The sequence below is a fragment of the Oncorhynchus masou genome, chromosome 29 (genome assembly GCF_036934945.1).
Source record: "Oncorhynchus masou masou isolate Uvic2021 chromosome 29, UVic_Omas_1.1, whole genome shotgun sequence".
Classification (NCBI taxonomy): Eukaryota; Metazoa; Chordata; class Actinopteri; order Salmoniformes; family Salmonidae; genus Oncorhynchus; species Oncorhynchus masou.
The window spans coordinates 26355400-26377283 of NC_088240.1; the positions used below are offsets into that span (position 1 = coordinate 26355400).

General features: G+C 43.3%; 1 protein-coding gene across 1 annotated transcript in view; it reads left to right on the plus strand.

Annotated features, from left to right (window-relative positions):
* The window catches only part of ttn.2 (titin, tandem duplicate 2), a 176248-nt gene that overhangs the window by 104201 nt on the left and 50163 nt on the right, over window positions 1-21884 (plus strand). The window contains exons 158-194 of the mRNA XM_064944764.1: window positions 120-549; window positions 731-1036; window positions 1319-1500; window positions 2845-2974; window positions 3154-3453; window positions 5177-5494; window positions 5721-6017; window positions 6121-6420; window positions 6519-6833; window positions 7077-7234; window positions 7513-7663; window positions 7851-8132; window positions 8333-8635; window positions 8763-9068; window positions 9187-9468; window positions 9616-9915; window positions 10107-10412; window positions 10506-10811; window positions 10911-11192; window positions 11298-11597; window positions 11723-12016; window positions 12243-15194; window positions 15306-15469; window positions 15656-15833; window positions 16247-16531; window positions 16717-17016; window positions 17129-17431; window positions 17563-17838; window positions 17936-18235; window positions 18398-18700; window positions 18807-19112; window positions 19290-19577; window positions 19818-20120; window positions 20296-20598; window positions 20692-20997; window positions 21165-21452; window positions 21586-21876. Coding sequence (XP_064800836.1) covers window positions 120-549; window positions 731-1036; window positions 1319-1500; window positions 2845-2974; window positions 3154-3453; window positions 5177-5494; window positions 5721-6017; window positions 6121-6420; window positions 6519-6833; window positions 7077-7234; window positions 7513-7663; window positions 7851-8132; window positions 8333-8635; window positions 8763-9068; window positions 9187-9468; window positions 9616-9915; window positions 10107-10412; window positions 10506-10811; window positions 10911-11192; window positions 11298-11597; window positions 11723-12016; window positions 12243-15194; window positions 15306-15469; window positions 15656-15833; window positions 16247-16531; window positions 16717-17016; window positions 17129-17431; window positions 17563-17838; window positions 17936-18235; window positions 18398-18700; window positions 18807-19112; window positions 19290-19577; window positions 19818-20120; window positions 20296-20598; window positions 20692-20997; window positions 21165-21452; window positions 21586-21876 — 12994 coding nt within the window. The remainder of the gene's footprint in view (window positions 1-119; window positions 550-730; window positions 1037-1318; window positions 1501-2844; window positions 2975-3153; window positions 3454-5176; window positions 5495-5720; window positions 6018-6120; window positions 6421-6518; window positions 6834-7076; window positions 7235-7512; window positions 7664-7850; window positions 8133-8332; window positions 8636-8762; window positions 9069-9186; window positions 9469-9615; window positions 9916-10106; window positions 10413-10505; window positions 10812-10910; window positions 11193-11297; window positions 11598-11722; window positions 12017-12242; window positions 15195-15305; window positions 15470-15655; window positions 15834-16246; window positions 16532-16716; window positions 17017-17128; window positions 17432-17562; window positions 17839-17935; window positions 18236-18397; window positions 18701-18806; window positions 19113-19289; window positions 19578-19817; window positions 20121-20295; window positions 20599-20691; window positions 20998-21164; window positions 21453-21585; window positions 21877-21884) is intronic.

The following is a 21884-nucleotide window of genomic DNA, read 5'->3' on the forward strand; positions in this document are numbered from 1 at the left end:
CTCTATATCAAAGAAACAACAAAGATTGTAATATGTTGAGACAGTAGCATGAATGCTTATAGTGGACTTAATTGAATCATTTAATCATTTACTCAATGTTCCCAAATGTCTTCTCAAAGGTTTGGAATCTGGAAACCGGTAGCCAGTACCAGTTCAGAGTGAGAGCAGAGAACAAGTATGGACAGAGTGACGCCTGCGAAACAGAGGCCACCGTCATCAAGGATCTGTACGGACTCCCTGGTCCTCCAGAGAAACCAAAGATCGCAGAGCACACCAGGTCCTCCATGCTTGTGACATGGGACCCTCCACGAGACAACGGTGGATCCACTATCTCTGGCTACTGGCTGGAGAAGAGGGAGAAAGGTTCGTCTTATTGGGCCCGGGTGAATAAAGCCCCAGTGACCAAGCGCGCCCCTAAGGGCTGGGAGTTCCTGGTCGTTCGTATGATTGAGGGGTCTGCATATGAGTTCCGTGTCATGGCTGTCAATATTGCCGGTATTGGACCCCCCAGTGGACCTTCCGATCCTGCAAACGCAGTGGACCCTCTTAGTAAGTATAATTTTACATATAATATGTATATTTATAGAAATAAAAATAACATTAGTATTCATTTAGCTGCTTTGGAAATTGTATTGAAGAATATGTAAGTATGTGCCCTATTGAGAGACCCAGGAGTACCTTGTAATGACCAGAGTTGGTGACCTTGATGTTCTCCCTCTGTGCCCCACAGTGAAACCTGGCATGCCAGCACCACCAGAGGTCGCAGACAAAACCAAGCACAGTGTCAGCCTCACATGGTCTCCACCTGAAAAAGACGGGGGAAGCCCCATCAAGGGTTACATTGTTGAGATCCAGGATGAAGGCAGCTCTTTCTGGAACAGGATCACAGATCTAGATACTCTGCATGAGACCACAGAGCTCACTGTCCCAAGTCTCAAAGAGCTGAAACACTACAAGTTCAGAGTCACAGCTGTCAATGACATCGGCGAGTCTGACCCAAGTCCAAAGACTGAAGTACTAATTGAGGACGTACATGGTAATTAGACCTACTTATTTATCCATTTTAATTTGAAAAGGTATGTTTTTATGCATGTTAGCAGTCAAGTTTTCAATAAAAGCACTTTCAGTCGAGCAAAAACCTTCCTTGACGAATCATATGATGCAAAACGCATGCAAACAAAATTGGGAATTGTTTTAACAGTGTATTGATGGAGAAAATACTAAAATATAGTTTTTGAGTGAAGTATTCACAAGTATTCACCAGTAGTCACAAGTTTATTGTTGTTCTTTGTTTTGATGATGCCTTTTAATGTCACAGTGGGGCCGAAGATCCTTATCGATTGCATTGTGGAAGATTTGCTCTGCGTCCGAGCTGGTCATGCCTTCAGAATCCCTGCCACCATCAAAGGGCGTCCCGTTCCTAAGGTGACCTGGGAATACACTGGTTCAGCAAAGACCCACAAGAAGAATCGCCTTCATGTCCTTCCAGTTGATTCAGAGGTAAGGCATTTATATTTGTATTTGTATTTATTTATTTAAATTAAGGCAGTTATACAATTTTTTAAACATTACAATACATTCACAACAGATTTTACAACACATTGAGTGTGTGCCCTCAGGCCACTCCTCTACTACCACATATCTACAACACTAAATCCATGTTATCGTGTGTGTGTGTGAATGCACGTGTCTGTGCCTGTGTTTGTGCCTCTTCACAGTCCCCGCTGTTCCAAAAGGTGTATTTTTATCTGTTTTTTAAATCTATTTTTAACTGCTTGCATCAGTTACTTGAAGTGAAATAGAGTTCCATGTAGTCATGGCTCTATGTAGTACTGTGAGCCTCCCATAGTCTGTTCTGGACATGGGGAATGTGAAGAGACCTCTGGTGGCATGTCTTGTGGGGTATGCATGGGTGTCTGAGCTGTGTGCCAGTAGTTCAACATGTCAATACCTCTCACAAATACAAGTAGTGATGAAGTCAATCTCTCCTCCACTTTGAGCCAAGAGATTGACATGCATATTACAGATGTATTTATGTATCTTTATTTAACTAGGCAAGTCAGTTAAGAACATATTCTTATTTACAATGATGGCCTACCAAAAGGCAAAGACCCCCTGGGACGGGGGATGGGATATTGATTTTAATTTAAAAAAACAACAACATGTAAATATAGGACAAAACACACATCACGACAAGAGAGACAACACAACACTACATAAATAGAGACCTAAGACAACAGCATGGTAGCAACACAACATGACAACCACATGATAGCAAAACAACATGGTAGTGGCACAAAACATGGTACAAACATTATTGGGCACAGACAACAGCACAAAGGGCAAGAAGGTAGAGACAACAATACATCACGCAAAGCAGCCGCAAACTGTCAGTAAGAGTATCCATGATTGAGTCTTTGAATGAAGAGATTGAGATAAAACTGTCCAGATACAGCTACCATGCATCAAGGTCAAAGGACGTAACACATAACCCTTGTTATAAGGCATTGTACAGCTACCATGCGACGTAACACATAACCCTTGTTATAAGGCATTGTACAGCTACCATGCGACGTAACACATAACCCTTGTTATAAGGCATTGTACAGCTACCATGCGACGTAACACATAACCCTTGTTATAAGGCATTGTACAGCTACCATGCGACGTAACACATAACCCTTGTTATAAGGCATTGTACAGCTACCATGCATCAAGGTCAAAGGACATAACACATAACCCTTGTTATAAGTAGTAAAATAATCACATTGTCTGACCAATATGTATAAATGTCCTGATTTGATCTTTCTCACCAGGACTAATGACTTAATTTCCTTTGTTTAGATTGAATCTACTGATACTACCTCAAACATCACTGTACCTGTGTGTTTGAGGACCCACTCTGGAAGATACACCATCACAGCCAAGAACAAGGCTGGACAGAAACATGTCAACGTCAGAGTCAATGTTCTCGGTAAGTGCAGTATAAAAGCAATTAATGGTGGAAAGGATGGATACGTGCAAAGCCAGGAAAATTACAAAAAGGAGGCTCATATCAAAAAGTATATTGTTTTTTAGGACATAAAACATTTATGAGAAACCCAACACTTCTCATAGAATACATATTAACGTCTGTTTGACATCTGTTTACAGATGTGCCTGGTGCTCCTAGAGAGCTCAAAGTGACTGACATCACCAGAGCCACCATGAGGCTGATCTGGAAACTGCCTGCTAATGATGGTGGCGAGAGGATCAAGAGTTACTTCATTGAGAAGAAGAATGTGACAGGAAAGGCTTGGACCATAGTAAACCAGTGCTGTTTCAGCCAGGCCTACGTTGTGGAGGGACTGCTGGAGGGACAGGAGTATGTGTTCCGTGTGCGGGCAGAGAACCGTCTAGGAATGGGACCTTTCACTGAGACCACTGAGCCTGCTAGGGCTAGAGACCCCATCTGTAAGTCACAAATGAATTACTAACAAATAAATATGTACTCATAATAGTACTCATGTAAGTCACTTTGGAATTAAAGCAGACAGCATATTTTTTATATTTAACTCGGCAAATCAGTTAAGAACACATTCTTGACAGGCTACCAGGGAACAGTGGGTTAACTGCCTTGTTCAGAGGCAGAACGTTAGATTTTTACCTTGTCAGCTCGGGGATTCGATCCATCAATCTTTCGGTTATTGGCCCACTAGGCTACCTGCCGCCCCGGGCAGCGGGGTTGAGAGTGCCAAATCCTAACCACTATATATACAGTAGTAATGATAATACCCACATGAATAAATACTACAGTTTGCTATAGAATACTACAGTACTTACTATAGAATTCTATAGTAAACTACAGTAAAATGTAAAGTGTAAAACACTGTAGTATCTCTCTATCATGTGTAGTACTTACGATATAATGTTGTATTATACTGTAGGCTCTAAACAAACAGAATTAAAACTCAAACGGATGACTAGGAACAGCTCAAACCAAGTTTATTCCCTCAATGAGTCAAACAGCTGCAAAGACAAAGACATATTTACACAAGCAGATATATTTATGCCCTCCTACTAGGAGGAGTCAACTCCTTGCACATCTAGACATCCAATACATCTCTGTTGCTAGAAAGGAACATAATTGGTCCCTCTCACTGATGTAGTCATGGTCCCACCTCCTGCTAGAACCCTCATGGGCGTGGAAATATATGTGTGTGGGATAGGACTGTTCCTTCTTACTTCAATCAACCTGACATCGGGCCGAATTCCTCACTCATCCCGAATCCGCAACTGTCTTACCTTATCAGTAACTGAAACCATACTGTTGCCCATTCTCTCCCCTCCTTAGGAGCCATTAGATTTAACAATACCACTTTCTGCACGTCCCCTTCCTCACTCAGCAACTATCCATACACCTAGTTCTTATCCACCCTCCATGGACCCCAACATATACATTCTTATACATGTAAACTAATCAATAAGCTATAGCATGGTAACATGAATAAGTATGTTTCAAGCTAGAATCCAACAATACTATAGTAAATCCTACAGATTATCCACAAAAAAACACTGTAGTAAATACTACAGTAATGTCTGCAATAACATTACAGTACGCAAAAACACTACACCCTTTTAACTATAGTAAATACTACAGTATTTAATCTGCCTTTTCTGTAGGTTATAGAAAAGAGCAGAAGAACCCAGTCCTCCCTACCTATAGGTTATGTAAAATTTGCTATTTTAGTATTTTCTTCGGGTTTCCTCAAGGAGAAAGCCTCTACTTCTATGACAAAGATAATAAAACAAAAACACTATAGTAAATACTACAGAAATGTCTGCAAAAACACTACAGTAAATACTACGGTATACTACAGTCCGCAAAAACACAACATTAATTACTATAGTATATACTACAGTTTTATTTTACTACAGTATTTATACTATAGTTAACTGTAAATACAGCAGTATACTACAGTAAATACTACAGTAATCACAGTAGTGTTTTTGCAGACTTTAGTCTGCAAAACCCCTACAGTGAAAACTACACTAAAGTCTACAAAAACACTACAGTGAATAATACAGTCTACTATAGTATTTGTTATGTGGATATGTACACATAACATTTTATGAAATGTAGGTTACAAAGTGTACACCTTACTAATAAGTTCCCATTCTTTATTCCCATTATCAGACATACCTGATCCCCCAACCCATGTCAAGATCAATCTGGTAACCAAGGATACAGTGACCCTGACATGGGTGCCACCTAAGAACAACGGTGGTTCTCCTGTGACGCACTACATCATTGAGCGCCTGAGCTGGGACACCAGCGGTCCGGAGAAAGAGACGTGGAAGCAGTGTAACAAGCGTAACGTTGAGGAAACCATCTTCATCATTGAAGATCTTAAAAATGGAGGAGAGTATGAGTTCCGCGTCAAGGCTGTGAACGAGGCCGGCCCAAGCAGACCATCTGCTACCGCTGGACCAATCATTATCAAGGACCAGACATGTGAGTGAAAAGTACAGTTAAGAAAAAGTCTGAAAGTTAAATAAGGAAAGCATGAAATATGCTCAGATTGAATGAGCATAAAACACCAACATTTCGGGGGCAAAGTGCATTCTTCAGGGGGACAGCACAGCACATGTATGCTATTGTAAATGCTTCTAGATGAGAGAAGAAAAAAATCTTTGATTGTACTGACTCAATTGTACTGACTCAACCCTCCATTGTTTAGGTGCTCCTACCATTGAACTGAAGGAACAGATGGAAGGTGAAGAGGGACTAGACGTCCATATTGTGGCTAGGATCCATGGCTGTCCATTCCCCTCCCTCGTATGGCAGAAGGCTCCCATTGCCAAGCCTGAAGACAAGGCTGTAGTGCAATATGATCAGCATGTCAACAAGCTGGTAGTTGATAACAAATGTACGCTGCTGATCCAGCAGTCCAAGAGAGACGACAGCTCCCTGTACACTATCACTGCTAGCAACAGTCTGGGCAAAGCATCTAAGGAAATAAAACTCACTGTCCTAGGTGAGGAATTTCTCTCTGAATTTCTTTATTTCTTTCTGTTTGTTTAGTCTGCTTAATTGTGTTGTCATATGAAACCATTGGCTCCTTTTCTTCCTCAACTCAGGACGACCTGGCGTACCTATCGGGCCAATCGAATTCAAAGAGGTGTTTGCCGAGAGGATAACACTTGCATGGAAACCACCTAGAGATGACGGTGGCTCCAAGGTTACAAACTACGTCGTTGAGAAGCGTGAGGAAAACAGAAAGTCATGGGTGCACGTTTCCGCAGACCCCAAAGAAGGCCTGTATACAGTTCAGAGGCTGACTGAGGGCCATGAGTATGAGTTCCGTGTCATGGCTCAGAACAAATATGGAGTTGGACCACCGCTGTACAGCGAACCTGAGAAAGCAAGGAATCTGTTCAGTAAGTTGAATGTACTATTGTATTATCAGCACTTTCTAAGTCAATGTCACTGTGGATATATTTCTTCCAAACAATTTTCTTATTGTTCATCTCAACAGCTGTCCCTGGCCAAGTTGAGAAGCCCATAGTGGAAGACGTGACTCTTGAGTCAATGGTGATCATCTGGGACGAGCCAAAATACGATGGTGGATCTCCAGTTAGTGGTTACTGGCTGGAGCGTAAAGAGACGACGGCTAAGCGCTGGACCAAAGTGAACCGCACCCCCATCAGGGTCATGCCCCTGGGTCAAGAGTATGAGATCACTGGTCTGCAGGAGGGAGCAATCTACCAGTTCCGTGTAACCGCAATCAACGCAGCTGGCATGGGACTTCCTAGTGTCCCATCGGATCCTGTTCTTTCAAGAGACCCTATTAGTAAGTTAACATATATACTGTGAATCCCAAATGGCACCCTATTTCCGGCCTATTTAGTGCACTATATTAGTGCCCTGGTCAAAAGTAGTGGAATATATAGGGAATATGGTTACATTTGAGATGCATAAATACAGTTTTTCTTACATGGGGAGGGTTCTTTCTATTTTCTAATTGTTACATAGCTATGTTGTTTCTATTTGTTTGGCCTTCTGACATTGTAAATGCCATCTTGTTTGTGTGTAGCTCTCCCGGGTCCCCCAACCCCCAAAGTAACAGACTGGACCAAGTCAACAGTGGATCTGGAGTGGATCCCACCTTTAAATGATGGTGGATCTAAGGTCACTGGTTACTTTGTTGAATACATAAACGAGGAAAAAGAAGCAGAAATTGAAAAACAGAAGGCAGCGGAAGCAGACAAAGTAGTAGTAAAAGCAAAAAAGGTTAAGAAAATCATATTCGACGAAGATGGAAATGAAATATCAGAATCAGAAGAAGAAGAAAAGGTAGTAGTGATAAAAGACGGATGGGAAAAGGTAATTACATTTACTCAAATAATTTCTCAAAAGTATTCTTTCTCAAACACTTTTGATCTTAATGGGACAACCTGCTAAATTAATTTAAATAACATCAAATTAAGAGCATCTGAATATTTGTAATACTTTTGTTTTCCCTTCTTCAGGCTAAAGACAAGGAGATTAGAGGCACTAAGTTTGTTGTGTCTGGACTGAAAGAGCTGGGAAGGTACAAGTTTAGAGTGAGGGCAGTGAATGCTGCTGGCGTCGGTGAGCCCGGTCAAGTGGCCGAAGTGATTGAATGCAAGGACAGAACAAGTAAGAGACAAGACAACTATGATATACAGTATGATTTTCAATTTCTCCATTTGTTACGTCCATGAAAGAGGCTTCATCCCAAATGGCACCCTATTCCCTATATAGTGCACTACATAGGGAATAGGGTGCCAATTTGGATGCAGTAGAGTGTTTGCTATCGTAAACTAACACACACTTGTTGTTTTAGTTGCCCCTGAAGTGGACTTGGATGCCACATTGAAGGAAAAGATTGTAGTCCATGCCGGTGGTACCATCCGCCTCCTGGCCTACGTGTCAGGCAAGCCTGCACCAGAGATCACATGGAACAGAGATGACCAGCCTCTACCAGCAGAGGCTAAGGTTGAAATCACGTCAATCAGCTCTGCTCTGGTTATCAAAAACTGCAGACGCCATCACCAGGGTATATACACCCTTATTGCAAAGAATGAAGGAGGGGAAAGGAAGAAGGCTGTCATTGTGGAGGTGTTGGGTAAGAACTGTACTTATTCTTGTCATTGGTGATGTTGAGTATATCTCAGGTGATATCAGGAGCAGTATGTATCAAGCATCTCGGAGTAGGAGTGCTGATCTAGGATGAGTTTGGCCTTTTAGGTCATAATGAATATGAGGGAGGGGGGCCTGATCCTAGATCCTATGTTATTGAAAACTTGCTTCACATGTGGTTCTTAGATGTTCCCGGCCCAGTTGGTCAGCCCTTCTCTGGTGTGAACCTCACCACGGACTCCTGCAAGTTAACCTGGTGCTCCCCTGAAGACGATGGTGGCTCTGCCATCACCAACTACCTAATAGAGAAGAGAGAGTCTGACCGCATGGGCTGGACAGCAGTCTCTTACACGGTCACCAGGCATAATGCTGTGGTCCAGGGTCTCATTGACGGAAAAGGATATTTCTTTAGAATCGCAGCTGAGAATATCATCGGAATGGGTCCATTTATTGAATCACAACGACCAGTTCTCATCAAAGATCCTATTTGTGAGTTCCTGCCTATATCAATACCAGAACTACAGCTTTCTTATTGCTGTTACAAAACATAAGCATATCGAGCTATTATTTATATTATTCCAATGGGCCTAATTTTTGTGTCCTTTTTGCATGCTAGCTGTTCCTGAGCGTCCTGAGGATCTAGAGGTCACAGCAATCACCAAAGACTCCATCAGTTTGACCTGGAGACCACCTAAGTATGATGGGGGTTCTGAGGTTACAAGTTATGTGCTTGAAACTCGTCTGATCGGAAAGGATAGCTTCACTAAGATCGATACTGATGGCACGCTAATGGATAGGAAGTTCACAAAGGGAGGTCTCAAAGAGAATTCCACCTATGAATTCCGTGTCAGTGCTGTCAACGTGATTGGTCAGGGCAAGCACTCTTTCTGCACCAAGCCAATCAAGGTCAAAGAAGAACTTGGTAAGTGTTGAATAAGGTAGTCATTCTAAATATCTTGGGGAATGTTGATATATATATATATATATATATATAAATATATATATTTGAAAACATCACTTCTTTGTTCTTCCATCCTCAGAGCCCCCAACGATCGACTTGGACTTCCGTGACAGACTGGTTGTGCGTGTGGGAGACGTGTGCACCCTCCAGGGCCGCTTCACTGGGAAGCCAGCACCTACAATAACATGGACAAAGAACGAGGAAGAGCTGAAAGCAAATGAGGAGGTCACAATGACCAACACTAGTAAAACACTGTGCTTGGCTATGCCCAAGGCTAAACGCGAACACAGCGGCAGATACCAGGTGGCTGTGGAGAACATTGTTGGCTTACGTAAAGGAATCTGCAGTCTCACTGTTGTTGGTAAGGTGGTGAGGGTGTTCTTTGTTGTTCTTAGTTGACAGACCTAATGTCACTCTTCATTAACCCGTATAATCAAAATATGTTTGATTATTGACTGATCCATTTCTAATAGATTGTTCATTATTAAATGCTATTATTTTTCCTCAGATCGCCCCCAGCCTCCAGAGGGCCCAGTGGTCTTCAATGAGGTCTACAGGAACTACATGGTGATTTCCTGGAACCCTCCTCTGGACGATGGTGGATGTGCCATCTCCAACTACACCATTGAGAAGAGAGACACAAACAGAGACCTCTGGATGCCAGTGACAACAGCTTGCACCAGGACAACATGCAAAGTTCCTAAGCTGATTGAGGGCAGAGAGTACATCATCAGAATCTGTGCTGTGAACATCCACGGCATCAGCAACCCACTGCTGTCTGCCGAGACCAAGGCTAAGGATGTCTTCAGTAAGATACATACTGGAACAATATAAGTTACATCCATAATGCCACCCTATTCCCTATATGGTGCAGCCATAGGGCTCTGGTCGAAAATAGTGCACTATGTAAGGAATTGGGTGCAATTTAAGATGCAACCATCTTTTGTCATGAATGCATTTTGCTACAACTGATCAGATCAATTCATTCTCCCATTACAGAGGTGCCAGATGCACCCAAACAGCCCATTGTGAAGGAGATCTATAAGGATCAAGCCCTCCTCACTTGGGAGCCACCTGCGGATGGTGGCAAGCCCATCACTGGCTACGTTATTGAGAGGAAGGAGACCATGGCTAACAGATGGACTCGCGCATCCGGAAAAGACCGCATCTTCCCCAAAGTAGAGTACTTTGTTCCAGACCTCCTTGAGGGCTGTGAATATGAGTTCCGTGTCATGGCTGAGAACGTTGTGGGTCTGGGTGACCCCAGCCCTCCATCAAAGCCCATCTTCGCCAAAGATCCAATTGGTAAGTGACTTTGCGCAAAGTTAATTCATTCTTTTCAAGATTTCACAGCTTTTAAAAATGTGATCTAATTGAATCAACTGTTTCTTCCCTCAGTGCCTCCAAGCCCCCCCGTGTTGCCAGAAGCTGTGGATTGGACAAAGGAGTCTGTCTCACTATCTTGGCAGCCACCAAAGGACTGTGGCAGGGGAAAGATCTTTGGCTATCTCGTTGAGTTCAGTAAAGTTGGAAAGGAGTGGCAAAAAGTGAATCAGACTCCTGATTCCTGCCAAGAAACCAAGTTCAAGGTCATTAACCTGGAAGAGGGAGAATATTACAAATTCAGAGTTACTGCTGTGAACTTCGCTGGTGAATCTGAACCCGCATACACCACAGATCCAGTGAAGGCAGAAGACAGATTTGGTAAAATTTTCTTACATTTGTTTTCATAATTTGGGTAATTCATTATCATTGAAATAAACAAATGAATTATAACACCTATTGTTTTTCTAACCCCAAAAGAACCTCCTGAGTTGGATGTTGAACTGGGTATGCCTCGTGAGTTGAAAGCCATGGCCGGAACCCATATCAATCTGGTTGCTGGAATCAAGGGAATTCCATTCCCCAAAGTCACATGGAAGAAGAACGATAAAGACGTCCCCACAAGAGCCGAAATTGAGGTCAATCCACTAGGATCTAAATTGGAGATGCGCTACTGTGCCCGTTCTGACTGTGGCGACTACACTCTGAACATAGAAAACTCATCTGGATCAAGGACTGCCACATGCACAGTCCTCGTCCTTGGTAAGGAATTTTTCGGTCATAATGTCTGTCAGAAATTAAGGAAGACAGATGTATAGTGCTTAGCATACCAGGTTGCTATAATTATGTTATTCTTTACTCTATTAGACAAACCTGGTCCAATCCAGCACCTGAGGGTTTCAGAGGTGAGATGCGATTCTGCCTATCTCTCCTGGAAAGACCCTGAGGACAATGGAGGAGCACGTATTACCAACTTTGTTGTGGAGAAGAAAGATGTGGCATCTGCACAGTGGGTGCCAGTCTGCTCTTCGTCTAAGAAACGCAGCATGATGGCCAAGCACTTGATGGAAGGAACATCATATTTGTTCCGCGTTGCTGCTGAGAATCAGTTTGGCAGAAGTGAATACATTGAAACAACCAAAGCTGTCAAAGCCATGAATCCTCTGTGTGAGTATCAATCAACCCGAGTACAGTAAGACCTACTGGTGTATTGTAATGTACCTGGTATCTTGATCACTAACTTGACGTATGTAATCTAATCTCATCTAATCTAATGTATGGTCTATTTTCAGTCCCACCTGGTCCACCAAAGGACTTGCACCACGTAGATGTGGACAAGACAGAGGTCTGGCTTGTGTGGAACTGGCCTGACCGCAACGGAGGTAGTGACATCACAGGTTTCCTGGTTGAGTACCAAGAAGAAGGAGAGAGAGAGTGGGATGAATGGAACACAGTCAGCATCCCTGAGAGCCACATCACTGGCCTCGAGGAAGGAAAGACTTACAGATTCCGTGTAAGAGCCGAGAACGCTATCGGACTGAGTAGACCAGACACCACTGTTCCCGTTCTCTGCCAGGAGAAGCTTGGTGAGGTTTACTATATATTTACTTAATGGTTTTGTTTCTCTGTCATAAATTAATCCTGGTCCTAGGCTAAAAAGCAAGTTAAATAAAGATTCTCCATTGAAAGTTATTCTTAGTCCAGGATTAGTCTTAATCTGTGGCCAGGAAACCACCCCTATATGTATTGATTTGTAGACAACATAATTGCCATCATCAAACAAATTATATAAATGAACCTATATTTTCACAGTGGCTCCAATTGTTGAAGTTGATGCCAAGCTGATCGAAGGGATCATCGTGAAATGTGGAAGCACAATCAGACTCCCTGCTATCATGAGAGGCATTCCTGTGCCTACTGCTAAATGGTCCATTGACGGAGCAGAAATTGTTCCCGAAGGCACAGTTAAGATTGAGAGTGACAACTATTCAACAGTTCTCAGCATCAATGATTGTTTGAGAAGTGACAGTGGAACCTATATCCTCACAGTGTCCAACCCTGCAGGAACCAAGACTCTGGCTTTGAATGTGACCGTTCTTGATGTGCCTGCAGCGCCCATTGGACCAGTTAGTATTCTTGAAGTTACTCCTGAGTACATGCTTATTGACTGGCGTCCTCCAAAGGATGATGGTGGAAGCCCTGTAACAGGTTATGTTGTTGAGAAGAGAGAGGCTAAGAAAGAAACCTGGGGAGGTGTGTGCTCTGGTAGCACAGCCACAAAGCTTAAGATCTCTCGTTTGCAGAGTGGCGTTGAATATGTTGTGCGCATTCGCGCAGAGAACAAAATGGGTATCGGCGCTCCTCTTGAAAGTGCACCAACCGTTGCCCAACACACGTTTGAAGCCCCTGGGCATCCAGGCAAACCAAACACATCAGACATTGCAGAAGATGCTCTCACTGTTGGGTGGACCATGCCATTATATGATGGAGGCAGTCAAATCACTGGATATATCGTTGAGCGTAGACATAAGGGCGGAAAATGGATCCGTGTCAACACGACACCCTGTAAGGAGCTCAGAATCAGAGTACTTGGTCTCTTTGAGGGAAATGAGTATGAGTTTAGAGTTTTTGCTGAAAACATTGCCGGTTTCAGTGGACCTTCTCCCATATCAGACCCAGCAAAACCCTGTCGTCATATCACAGCTCCTGGACCTCCAGTTAACCCCAGAATCAAGGACTACAGTAAGGAAAATGCAGACCTAGTCTGGATTAAACCCAACAAAGATGGAGGCAGTCCAATCATGGGCTACATTATTGAAATGCAGAAAGCTGGCGGAGAATGGGTGATCATCAACAAGGATGGTCACATTAAGCAGTGTGCTTACAGAGTTAAAGGCCTTGAAGAACACTCAGAGTACAGGTTCCGCATTAGTGCTGTAAATATGATTGGAGTTGGAGAGCCTAGAGAATGCCCTGAATCGGTGGTTGCCAAAGACATCATGATACCTCCAGAGATCGAGATGGATGCTACAAGCCGTGAGCATTTGACTGTCCGTGTTGGACATAACATCAACATCATCGGTTACGTGAAAGCCAGACCTGACCCAGAGATTATCTGGAAAAAGGGTGATGACGTTTTGGAAACTGCCAAGCGCACAACACTAACTCAGAACTTGCCTGTTGTTCAACTGAGAATCAAAGAGGCAACCAGAGCAGACCATGGAAAGTATGTTTTGAAGGCTAACAACTACAGTGGTGAAGCCAAAGCTACGATAACTGTGAATGTGTTGGATAGACCTGGACACTGTCAGAATCTGAAGGCCTCCTATGTGACCAGAGACTCCTGTATGGTGTCCTGGGAGAACCCTGTGGACAACGGTGGCTCTGAGATTACAAACTACATTGTTGAGTGCCGTGAACCCAGTGTGAGGCTTTGGTCAATGATCTCATCTGACTGCACTAACCGCATGGTTAAAGCCAAACTCATGGAGGGCCACGAGTATCTCTTCCGTGTTTGTGCTGTGAACAAATGTGGCCCTGGGCCCACAGTTGAGACAAAACAACCAACCCTTGCCATCGATCCCATTAACAAGCCTGGTGAGCCAGAGAACTTCCGGGTAACTGATGTCGGTAAGAACTTTGTCTTCTTGAAATGGAGGAGGCCAGACTATGATGGTGGAAGCCCCAACATTGGCTACGCTTTGGAGAGCAAATTGGGAGCGGAAGAATGGGTGCCATTACATGAGGATCTGATTACGAATACATTCTTCATGGCTGACAAGTGTGTGGAAAAACAAACCTATCAGTTCAGAGTGCAGACATGCAACGAAGGTGGAGAAAGTGACTGGGTGAAGACTGGTGATGTTCTTGTCAGAGAGGAGATCCAGAAACCAGTGCTTGATATAAAGTTAACTGGAGCCCTTGTGGTTAAAGCTGGAGAGTCTATCAGAATTGAGGCTGGACTCAGAGGAAAGCCTCAACCAGAGGTGAAGTGGGTGAAGGACAAGGCCACAGGAGATAACCCTAGAGTTAGTGTTGAAACGGGCACAGATTATTCTAAATTTCTTATGACCAAATCTAAACGCACAGACACCGGAAAATATGTCGTCACCGCCACAAACTCTGCTGGAACCTTCACTGGATACGCAATTGTCAATGTCTTGGATGTTCCAGGGCCTGTGAGAGACGTGAAGGTGTCTGGAATCGGAGTAGACAAATGTAGAGTTGCATGGGATCTCCCAGAAGATGAAGGTGGATGTGAAGTTGATAGCTATATCATTGAGAAATGTGAGACAAGAAGAATGGTCTGGTCCACATACTCTGCTTCACTTGTCACCAACTATTGCAATGTCACCCGACTAGTAGAAGGAAATGAGTACATCTTCCGCATCAGAGCAGAAAACAAGATGGGGACAGGTCCTGCAGTGGAGAGCAAACCCGTCACAGCTCGGACTCAGTTCAACAGACCTGGACCACCAGAATCACCAGAGATCACCAAGATCGGCAAAGAGGAGATGACAGTCGTATGGGCCCCACCAGAGAATGATGGTGGAAAGTCTATCACTGGTTATATCCTGGAAAGGAAAGAAAAGCGCGCTGTCAAATGGGTGCCATGCACAAAGAGTACCATCTCTGAGAGACGCATGAAAGTCAGCAACTTGATTCCCAACCACGAGTATCAGTTCCGTGTCAAGGCTGAAAATGAAGTCGGACTGGGAGAGCCAAGCAAACCATGCAGACCAGTAGCAGCCAAAGATCCAATTGGTACATAATTTATGCATTTTTGTAATATTGTATTATTATTATTATTATTGGATATGATTTTTCTCTGTTGTTTGTACTAACATGCAGACATTTTGTTTTCCTTGATTCCAGAGGTTCCTGGTCCTCCCGGCAGTTTCAAGGTGATTGACAGCACCAAGACGTCCATTACTCTTGGGTGGGCCAAGCCTATCTATGATGGAGGTGCTCCTATCATTGGTTACATGGTTGAAATGAGAGACAAGCCTGAGCCTAAACCTGAAGTGGTTGATGCTGAAGCTGTTCCCGAAGCTGTGCCTAAAGCTAAACCTGCAGAGGAAGCTAAGCCTGTAGGTGAAGCCAAGCCTGAAGGTGAAGCTGAAGCTAAGCCTGAAGCAGCAGTAACAGAAGGTGAGGAACAATATGAAGAGGATGAAGCTGCTGCAGTTGCAGCTAAAGCTAAAGCTGAAGCTAAACGTAAGAAGAAAGAAGAGGGCTGGAAGAAGTGCAACACCGGTGCTGGTGTGCTGGTGCACACAGAATTCACCATTCCAAACTTGAATGAGAAGCAGATGTATGAATTCAGAGTCTCTGCACAGAACCAGGTCGGCTGGGGCCGCCCCGCTACACTCAAAGAGGCCGTCAACCCCAAGGAGGTCCTCGGTAAGTAAACACTTATTTTAATAAAATGGGTGGTTCGTACCCTGAATGCTGATTGGCTGATAGCCAGTTTCTCCCTGATAGCCAGTTTCTCCCTGATATGACAAAATGTTTATTTTTACTGCTCTAATTACGTTGGTAACCCGTTTATAATAGCAATAAGGGGTTTGTGGTACATGGCCAATATACCACGCCTAAGGGCTTTATCCAGGTACTCCACGTTGCGCCGTGCCTAAGAGCAGCCCTTAGCCGTGTTATATTGGCCATATACCACATCCCCTCGGGCCTTATTGCTTAAATATAGGCCTAGACGAGAACACATCCAGTTGATATAGAACTGTAGCTAATAGATAATATTTTATGATGATCTCTCAATGTCTGATGTATGTTCTCCCTGTTATCTTACCCACTTACAGAGGCACCAGAGATCGACTTGGATGCAAGTCTTAGGAAGGGCTTCACTGTTAGAGCAGGCTGCCCCATCAGGCTCTTCGCTACTATCAGAGGAAGACCATCTCCCAAAGTCACCTGGAAGAAGCTCGGTGTTGATAATGTAGTCAGGAGAGGGCACGTGGATCAGATTGATACTATGTCCTTCCTTGTGATCCCTGAGAGCACTCGGGACGACTCCGGCAAATACTCTCTGACACTCTCCAACTCCGCTGGGGAGAAAGCTATATTCGTGCGCGTTAAAGTATTGGGTAAGTCACCGAGGTGTATCTTTTCACTTTTTATGGCAGTTAGTGATATGGCAGAGCATTATTCACTGTGAAAGACTTTAAACAAGAAAACATTCTTCACAATGTCAAATGAATGTTGTTACAGGAGTATTGTTTGTACTGTTATATGGACTGTATCCAATATTGATGTTACATTTGTTGAACAGATACTCCTGGACCTGTGGGAGGATTTGAGGTCTGTGATGTGACAAGCACCGGTTGTCAGCTGTCTTGGCTCCCTCCGGATAACGATGGTGGCTGCCAAATCCAGAACTACATTGTTGAGAAACGTGAACTCGACAAGAAGACTTGGTCAAATTGTATCAACGATTTGAAGAAAACAAGCTTCAAAGTCACTGGCCTCACACCTGGCTGTGACTACTACTTTAGAGTTATGGCAGTCAATAAATATGGAATTGGTGTTCCTAAAGACTCTCCAAAAGCTTATCTGACATCTGATCCTATAAGTAAGTGCACTTTTACAGTATACCTAATATTGTAATTAAATAGTGGATAGTGTAAGTGGATTTTATTGTTTTGTATTTGATTCACATAAATGTCAAACATTTCTTAAAACAGGTGAACCTGATCCACCCAAGAAAATGGAAGTCTTGGAAGTGACAAAGAACAGTGCCACTCTGGGATGGCTGAAACCTTTGAGGGATGGTGGGGCTAAGATCAATGGCTACATGGTTGATTACAAAAAGGACGGTGAACCTGAAGACAAATGGACACCATATTCCGTTGTTAAAGACTTAACCATTGTAGTCGTTGGCCTGAAAGAGGGCACAAAGTACAAGTTCAGAGTTGCAGCAAGAAACGTGGCTGGAACCAGTCTGGCAAGAGAAGCTGAGGGAGTATTTGAGGTCAAGGAGCAGCTGAGTAAGTCGCAAAGCTTAAAAAATCCCAGAATTACCTTGTCTGGATTGAGTTTTGTGTAAAAAAAAAGTGTTCATGTTACACACCACTATTTAACTCTTCATTTTAAAAACGTGTTTTCCAATCTTTTTTAGTGGCACCGAAGATCATCATGCCTGATATTGTCACAGTAAAAGCAGGAGAGAAAATGAGAGTTGAAGCTATTGTGGCTGGAAAACCTGCACCATTCTGCAAATGGAGGCAAGGCGCCGAGGATCTGTTGACATCTAATCGTCGCATGGTGCAAAAGTCTCCAAATTGCATTACGCTCATCATGAAAGACGTCTCAAGAAAGGATAGTGGTTACTACAGTCTTTCTGCTGAGAACAGCACCGGCAAAATCAGCCAGATTCTTAGGGTCGTAGTACAGGGTAAGTTTTATTGAGGAAATGTAAAATAATTGACGAATACACTACCAGAATGCATAGTCTAAATGGATGCTGATGGGTACATGTCTTAATCTCACAGATAAGCCAGGACCTCCTGACGCTCCCCTGGAGATCGTTGAGGTTGATATTGATGCCTGCACACTTCAGTGGAACCAACCCAGTGAGGACGGTGGAAGCAACATCACCAACTACGTCATTGAGAAGTGTGATGTGAGCAGAGGAGACTGGGTCATAGCTTCTGGCTCATGCACCACGACCAGTTACAAAGTTGGAAAGCTTACCCCTGGAATGGAGTATGGCTTCCGTGTCCGAGCTGAGAACCGATTTGGTATCTCAGAGCCAATCTATTCAGAGAAAATGATTGCTAGATATCCCTTCGGTGAGTTAAGCATGGCAAAGTATAAGCATGGTAAAAATGTAAAATGGCTATTGTACAATGAATTATGATTGTCTAAGTAATATAGTGTTGTGTACATTATGTACAATATATTTGTTTTAGAAAATGTATGTTCATCTTGCTAACTCCGTATTTTAATTCCAGATGTCCCAGGCGAGCCCAGAAATCTGTGTATCACAAAAGTCAAGAGTGAAGCAGTGTCTCTGTCCTACGAGACCCCATCATCTGACGGTGGCAGTCCTCTTACCGGATACTGCATTGAGCGCAAAGAGAGGAACAGCCTTCTCTGGGTGAAAGCAAATGAGTCCGTTGTCCGTGGACTTGAATACAACTGCACAGGCTTAATGGAAGGTCTGGAATATGCATTCAGGGTGTCTGCCCTCAACAAGGCTGGCCAGGGTAAACCAAGCAAACAGACTGACTGGGTCACAGCAAGAACACCCATCGGTAAGTCATTGGGCATGGGATGTATGGCTTACCGTGTCCCTCACTGGCTTTGAAATCTGTAATCTGTCAATTGAAACTCATGGATGTTGTCATTTTTTTATTCTAGATCCACCTGGTAAACCTGAGGTAATGGATGTGACAAAAAGCACTGTTTCACTTGTTTGGACTCGTCCCCAAAATGATGGAGGTAGCAAGCTCATCGGATACTATGTGGAGTACATGAAGATTGATCAAGAAGTAGAGAAATGGGTTCGCTGCAATGCCAACTGCCAGAACGTCAAGACAGAAGACTATGTTGTAACTGGCCTGGAGGAGGGAGCCCAGTATCGCTTCAGAGTTTTCGCCAAGTCAGCGATCAACATCAGCTTGCCTTCTGAGATCTCAGACGCCATCCCAGTGTTTGCAGAGAATGGTAGGCCACTGCTTCTTCAGAACATTGACAAAACAAAGTTGTTTTTGTTTTGATTTTAGATTTTAGTGTGTAATGACTAAATGCAATTTTAAAATCACCAAATGATGAAAGATAATTGTGGATTCCATGGCCAACACAAACCTTTTACTTGATGTTATGTGTCTCTTGTTTCTCCAGTTCCCCCCAGGGTCGAGCTGGGAGTGGACATGAAGAACATGATCATAGTGAAGGCTGGAGAAAATGTCTCATTTGATGCTGTAGTGTTTGGAAAACCACTGCCCAAGGTTACATGGAAGAGAAATGGTGTTCCATTGAAACTGGTTGAGGGGATGAAGATGACACAGAAGAGACACACACACATTCTGGAATTGTTCTCTGTCGCAAGGAAGGAGTCTGGAGAGTACACTATTCTAGCTGAAAATCCCAATGGCGCTAAATACGCCAATATTAAGCTCAAGGTTCTAGGTATGCAAAATTACAATTTGTCTTACTATTGTGCACAAATTCCAAACTGATGTTGTAGCTTCATGATAATTATTTTATTTTTGTATTTTTAAATACTAAAACTCTTTATAACAGCTTGAGATATGTAAGTATAATTTCTATCAATGTGTTTGTGAGGATCTGCAAGAGAATACAAAATACAATATGAATATATTCCAAATCAATTGTCGATGTGTAAAATAATCTTTGTGTTCTCTTTAGACAAACCTGGCCCACCAGCTGGAGTGAAGATCACCAAGGTGTTTGCGGACCGTATTAAGATGAGGTGGGAGCCACCTGTTGCAGACGGGGGCTCTGAAATCACTAACTACATCATTGACAAACGTGAAACCAGCAGAGCGAACTGGGCGCTGGTGACCTCCAATATCCATGGTCAACTGACTGATTGCACAGTAGAGAAACTGATGCAGGACCATGAATACCAGTTCCGGGTCAGTGCTGAGAACCAGTATGGTATTGGGGACCCTATCCTCACGGACCCTGTCATGGTCAAGAATCCATATGGTAATATTTCAAGCTTGTACATCATTTTATATACATGTCATATTTTAGCTTGAATATAAATTGCTTACACATGTTCACTTCGCTTGAGTTGGAAACACTGTGGAACTTCTGCTTGCACAATATTTAAGTGATTTCTCCTTCTTTCTCTCGATCTCTTTCTCTCTCTCATTTGCAGATGTTCCTGGTCCTAGCGAGCCACCAGTTATTACCAACATTACAGCCAATTCTATGACTGTCAGCTGGAAGGCGCCAGCTGATGATGGTAAAGCTACTATTCTGGGTTACATGGTTGAGAAACGTGAAGCATCAGAGCTCAACTGGGCTAAAGTCAACCGTAAACCAGTGATTGACAGGAGCATCAAAGCTGTCCAGCTCTCAGAGGGATCTGAGTATGAGTTCAGAGTGATTGCCATGAACAAAGCTGGATTTGGCAAACCAAGTGATGCATCCAATGCTGCCCTTGCTGTGGATCCTGTGTGTAAGTATTACAGCCACATTTGCTCACTTAAATCATAAAAGGATTACGTGTTTCCACACTTCTCGGTAACATTGACTTATATTCTTCCTTCAGATCCACCTGCACCTCCTGCCTTCCCTAAAGTTGTTGACTCAACACACAGCACCATAAGCTTGTCTTGGACCAAGCCTGCTTACGATGGTGGTTGTGAGATCTTCGGCTACCTTGTCGAGTGCAAGAGAGCTGATGCAGAACACTGGACGAAGTGCAATGTGCCCAAGAAGCTGCAAGAAACCAAGTTCCTGGTTACTGGTCTCATTGATAAAACAGAATATGTTTTCCGTGTCTTTGCCGTGAACAAGATCGGATACAGCGAGCCAAGTGAAATCCCTGGGAAACACGAGGCCAAAGACATCCTGAGTATGTCAACATTATCAGAATACACTCCAAGTCTGTGCAGAACAATTACTCATCTTAGTAATCCACCAATTTGGAAATAAACATGTAATACAGTACTATCTATTCAACTAAAATACATCCATACCTCTATCTTGTCTGACTCTATACATTTCTATTTTGATTTGCAGTTGCTGCTGATGCTGAGCTGGATGCAGACCTTCGCAAGGTACTGGTCTTGAGAGCCGGAGTCACAATGAGACTCTATGTGCCACTGATAGGACGTCCCCCACCCAAGGTGGTGTGGACCAAGGTCAATGCCAACCTCAAAGAACGAGCAGGAATAATGATCAAAACGTCTGAATGGGATACCCTTATGTACATTGAGGATATCAACAGATATGATGCTGGCAAATACATTTTGTCGATTGAAAACGACAGTGGAAAGAAGTCTTACACTATCGTCGTGAAGGTCCTAGGTAAGCTATGATTCTTGTCTTAAGAGAATCAATTTAAAAATAAAAAAATCTTACCTAATGTGGTTTTATCTACTACAGTTATACAAACCATAATGTCGTAAAGTAATATAACAAATCCTACATTTTTCTATAGATACTCCTGGTCCACCACTGAATCTGATTGTGAAGGAAACATCTCTGAACCATGCATCCATCGGCTGGGATCCTCCTCTGATTGATGGAGGAAGCCCAGTGAAGAGCTACATTGTTGAGAAGCGTCTTGCAGAGAGAAAGGCATGGTCCTGTGTCATAGCCGAATGCCCCAAATCTACTTTCAGGATTCCTAACTTGGAAGCTGGACAGGCCTACTGTTTCAGAGTCTTGGCTGAAAATAACTATGGTATCGGAGAAGGTTGTGAGACTGCCGGAGTTGTAAGAGCTTCAGGTATGTTT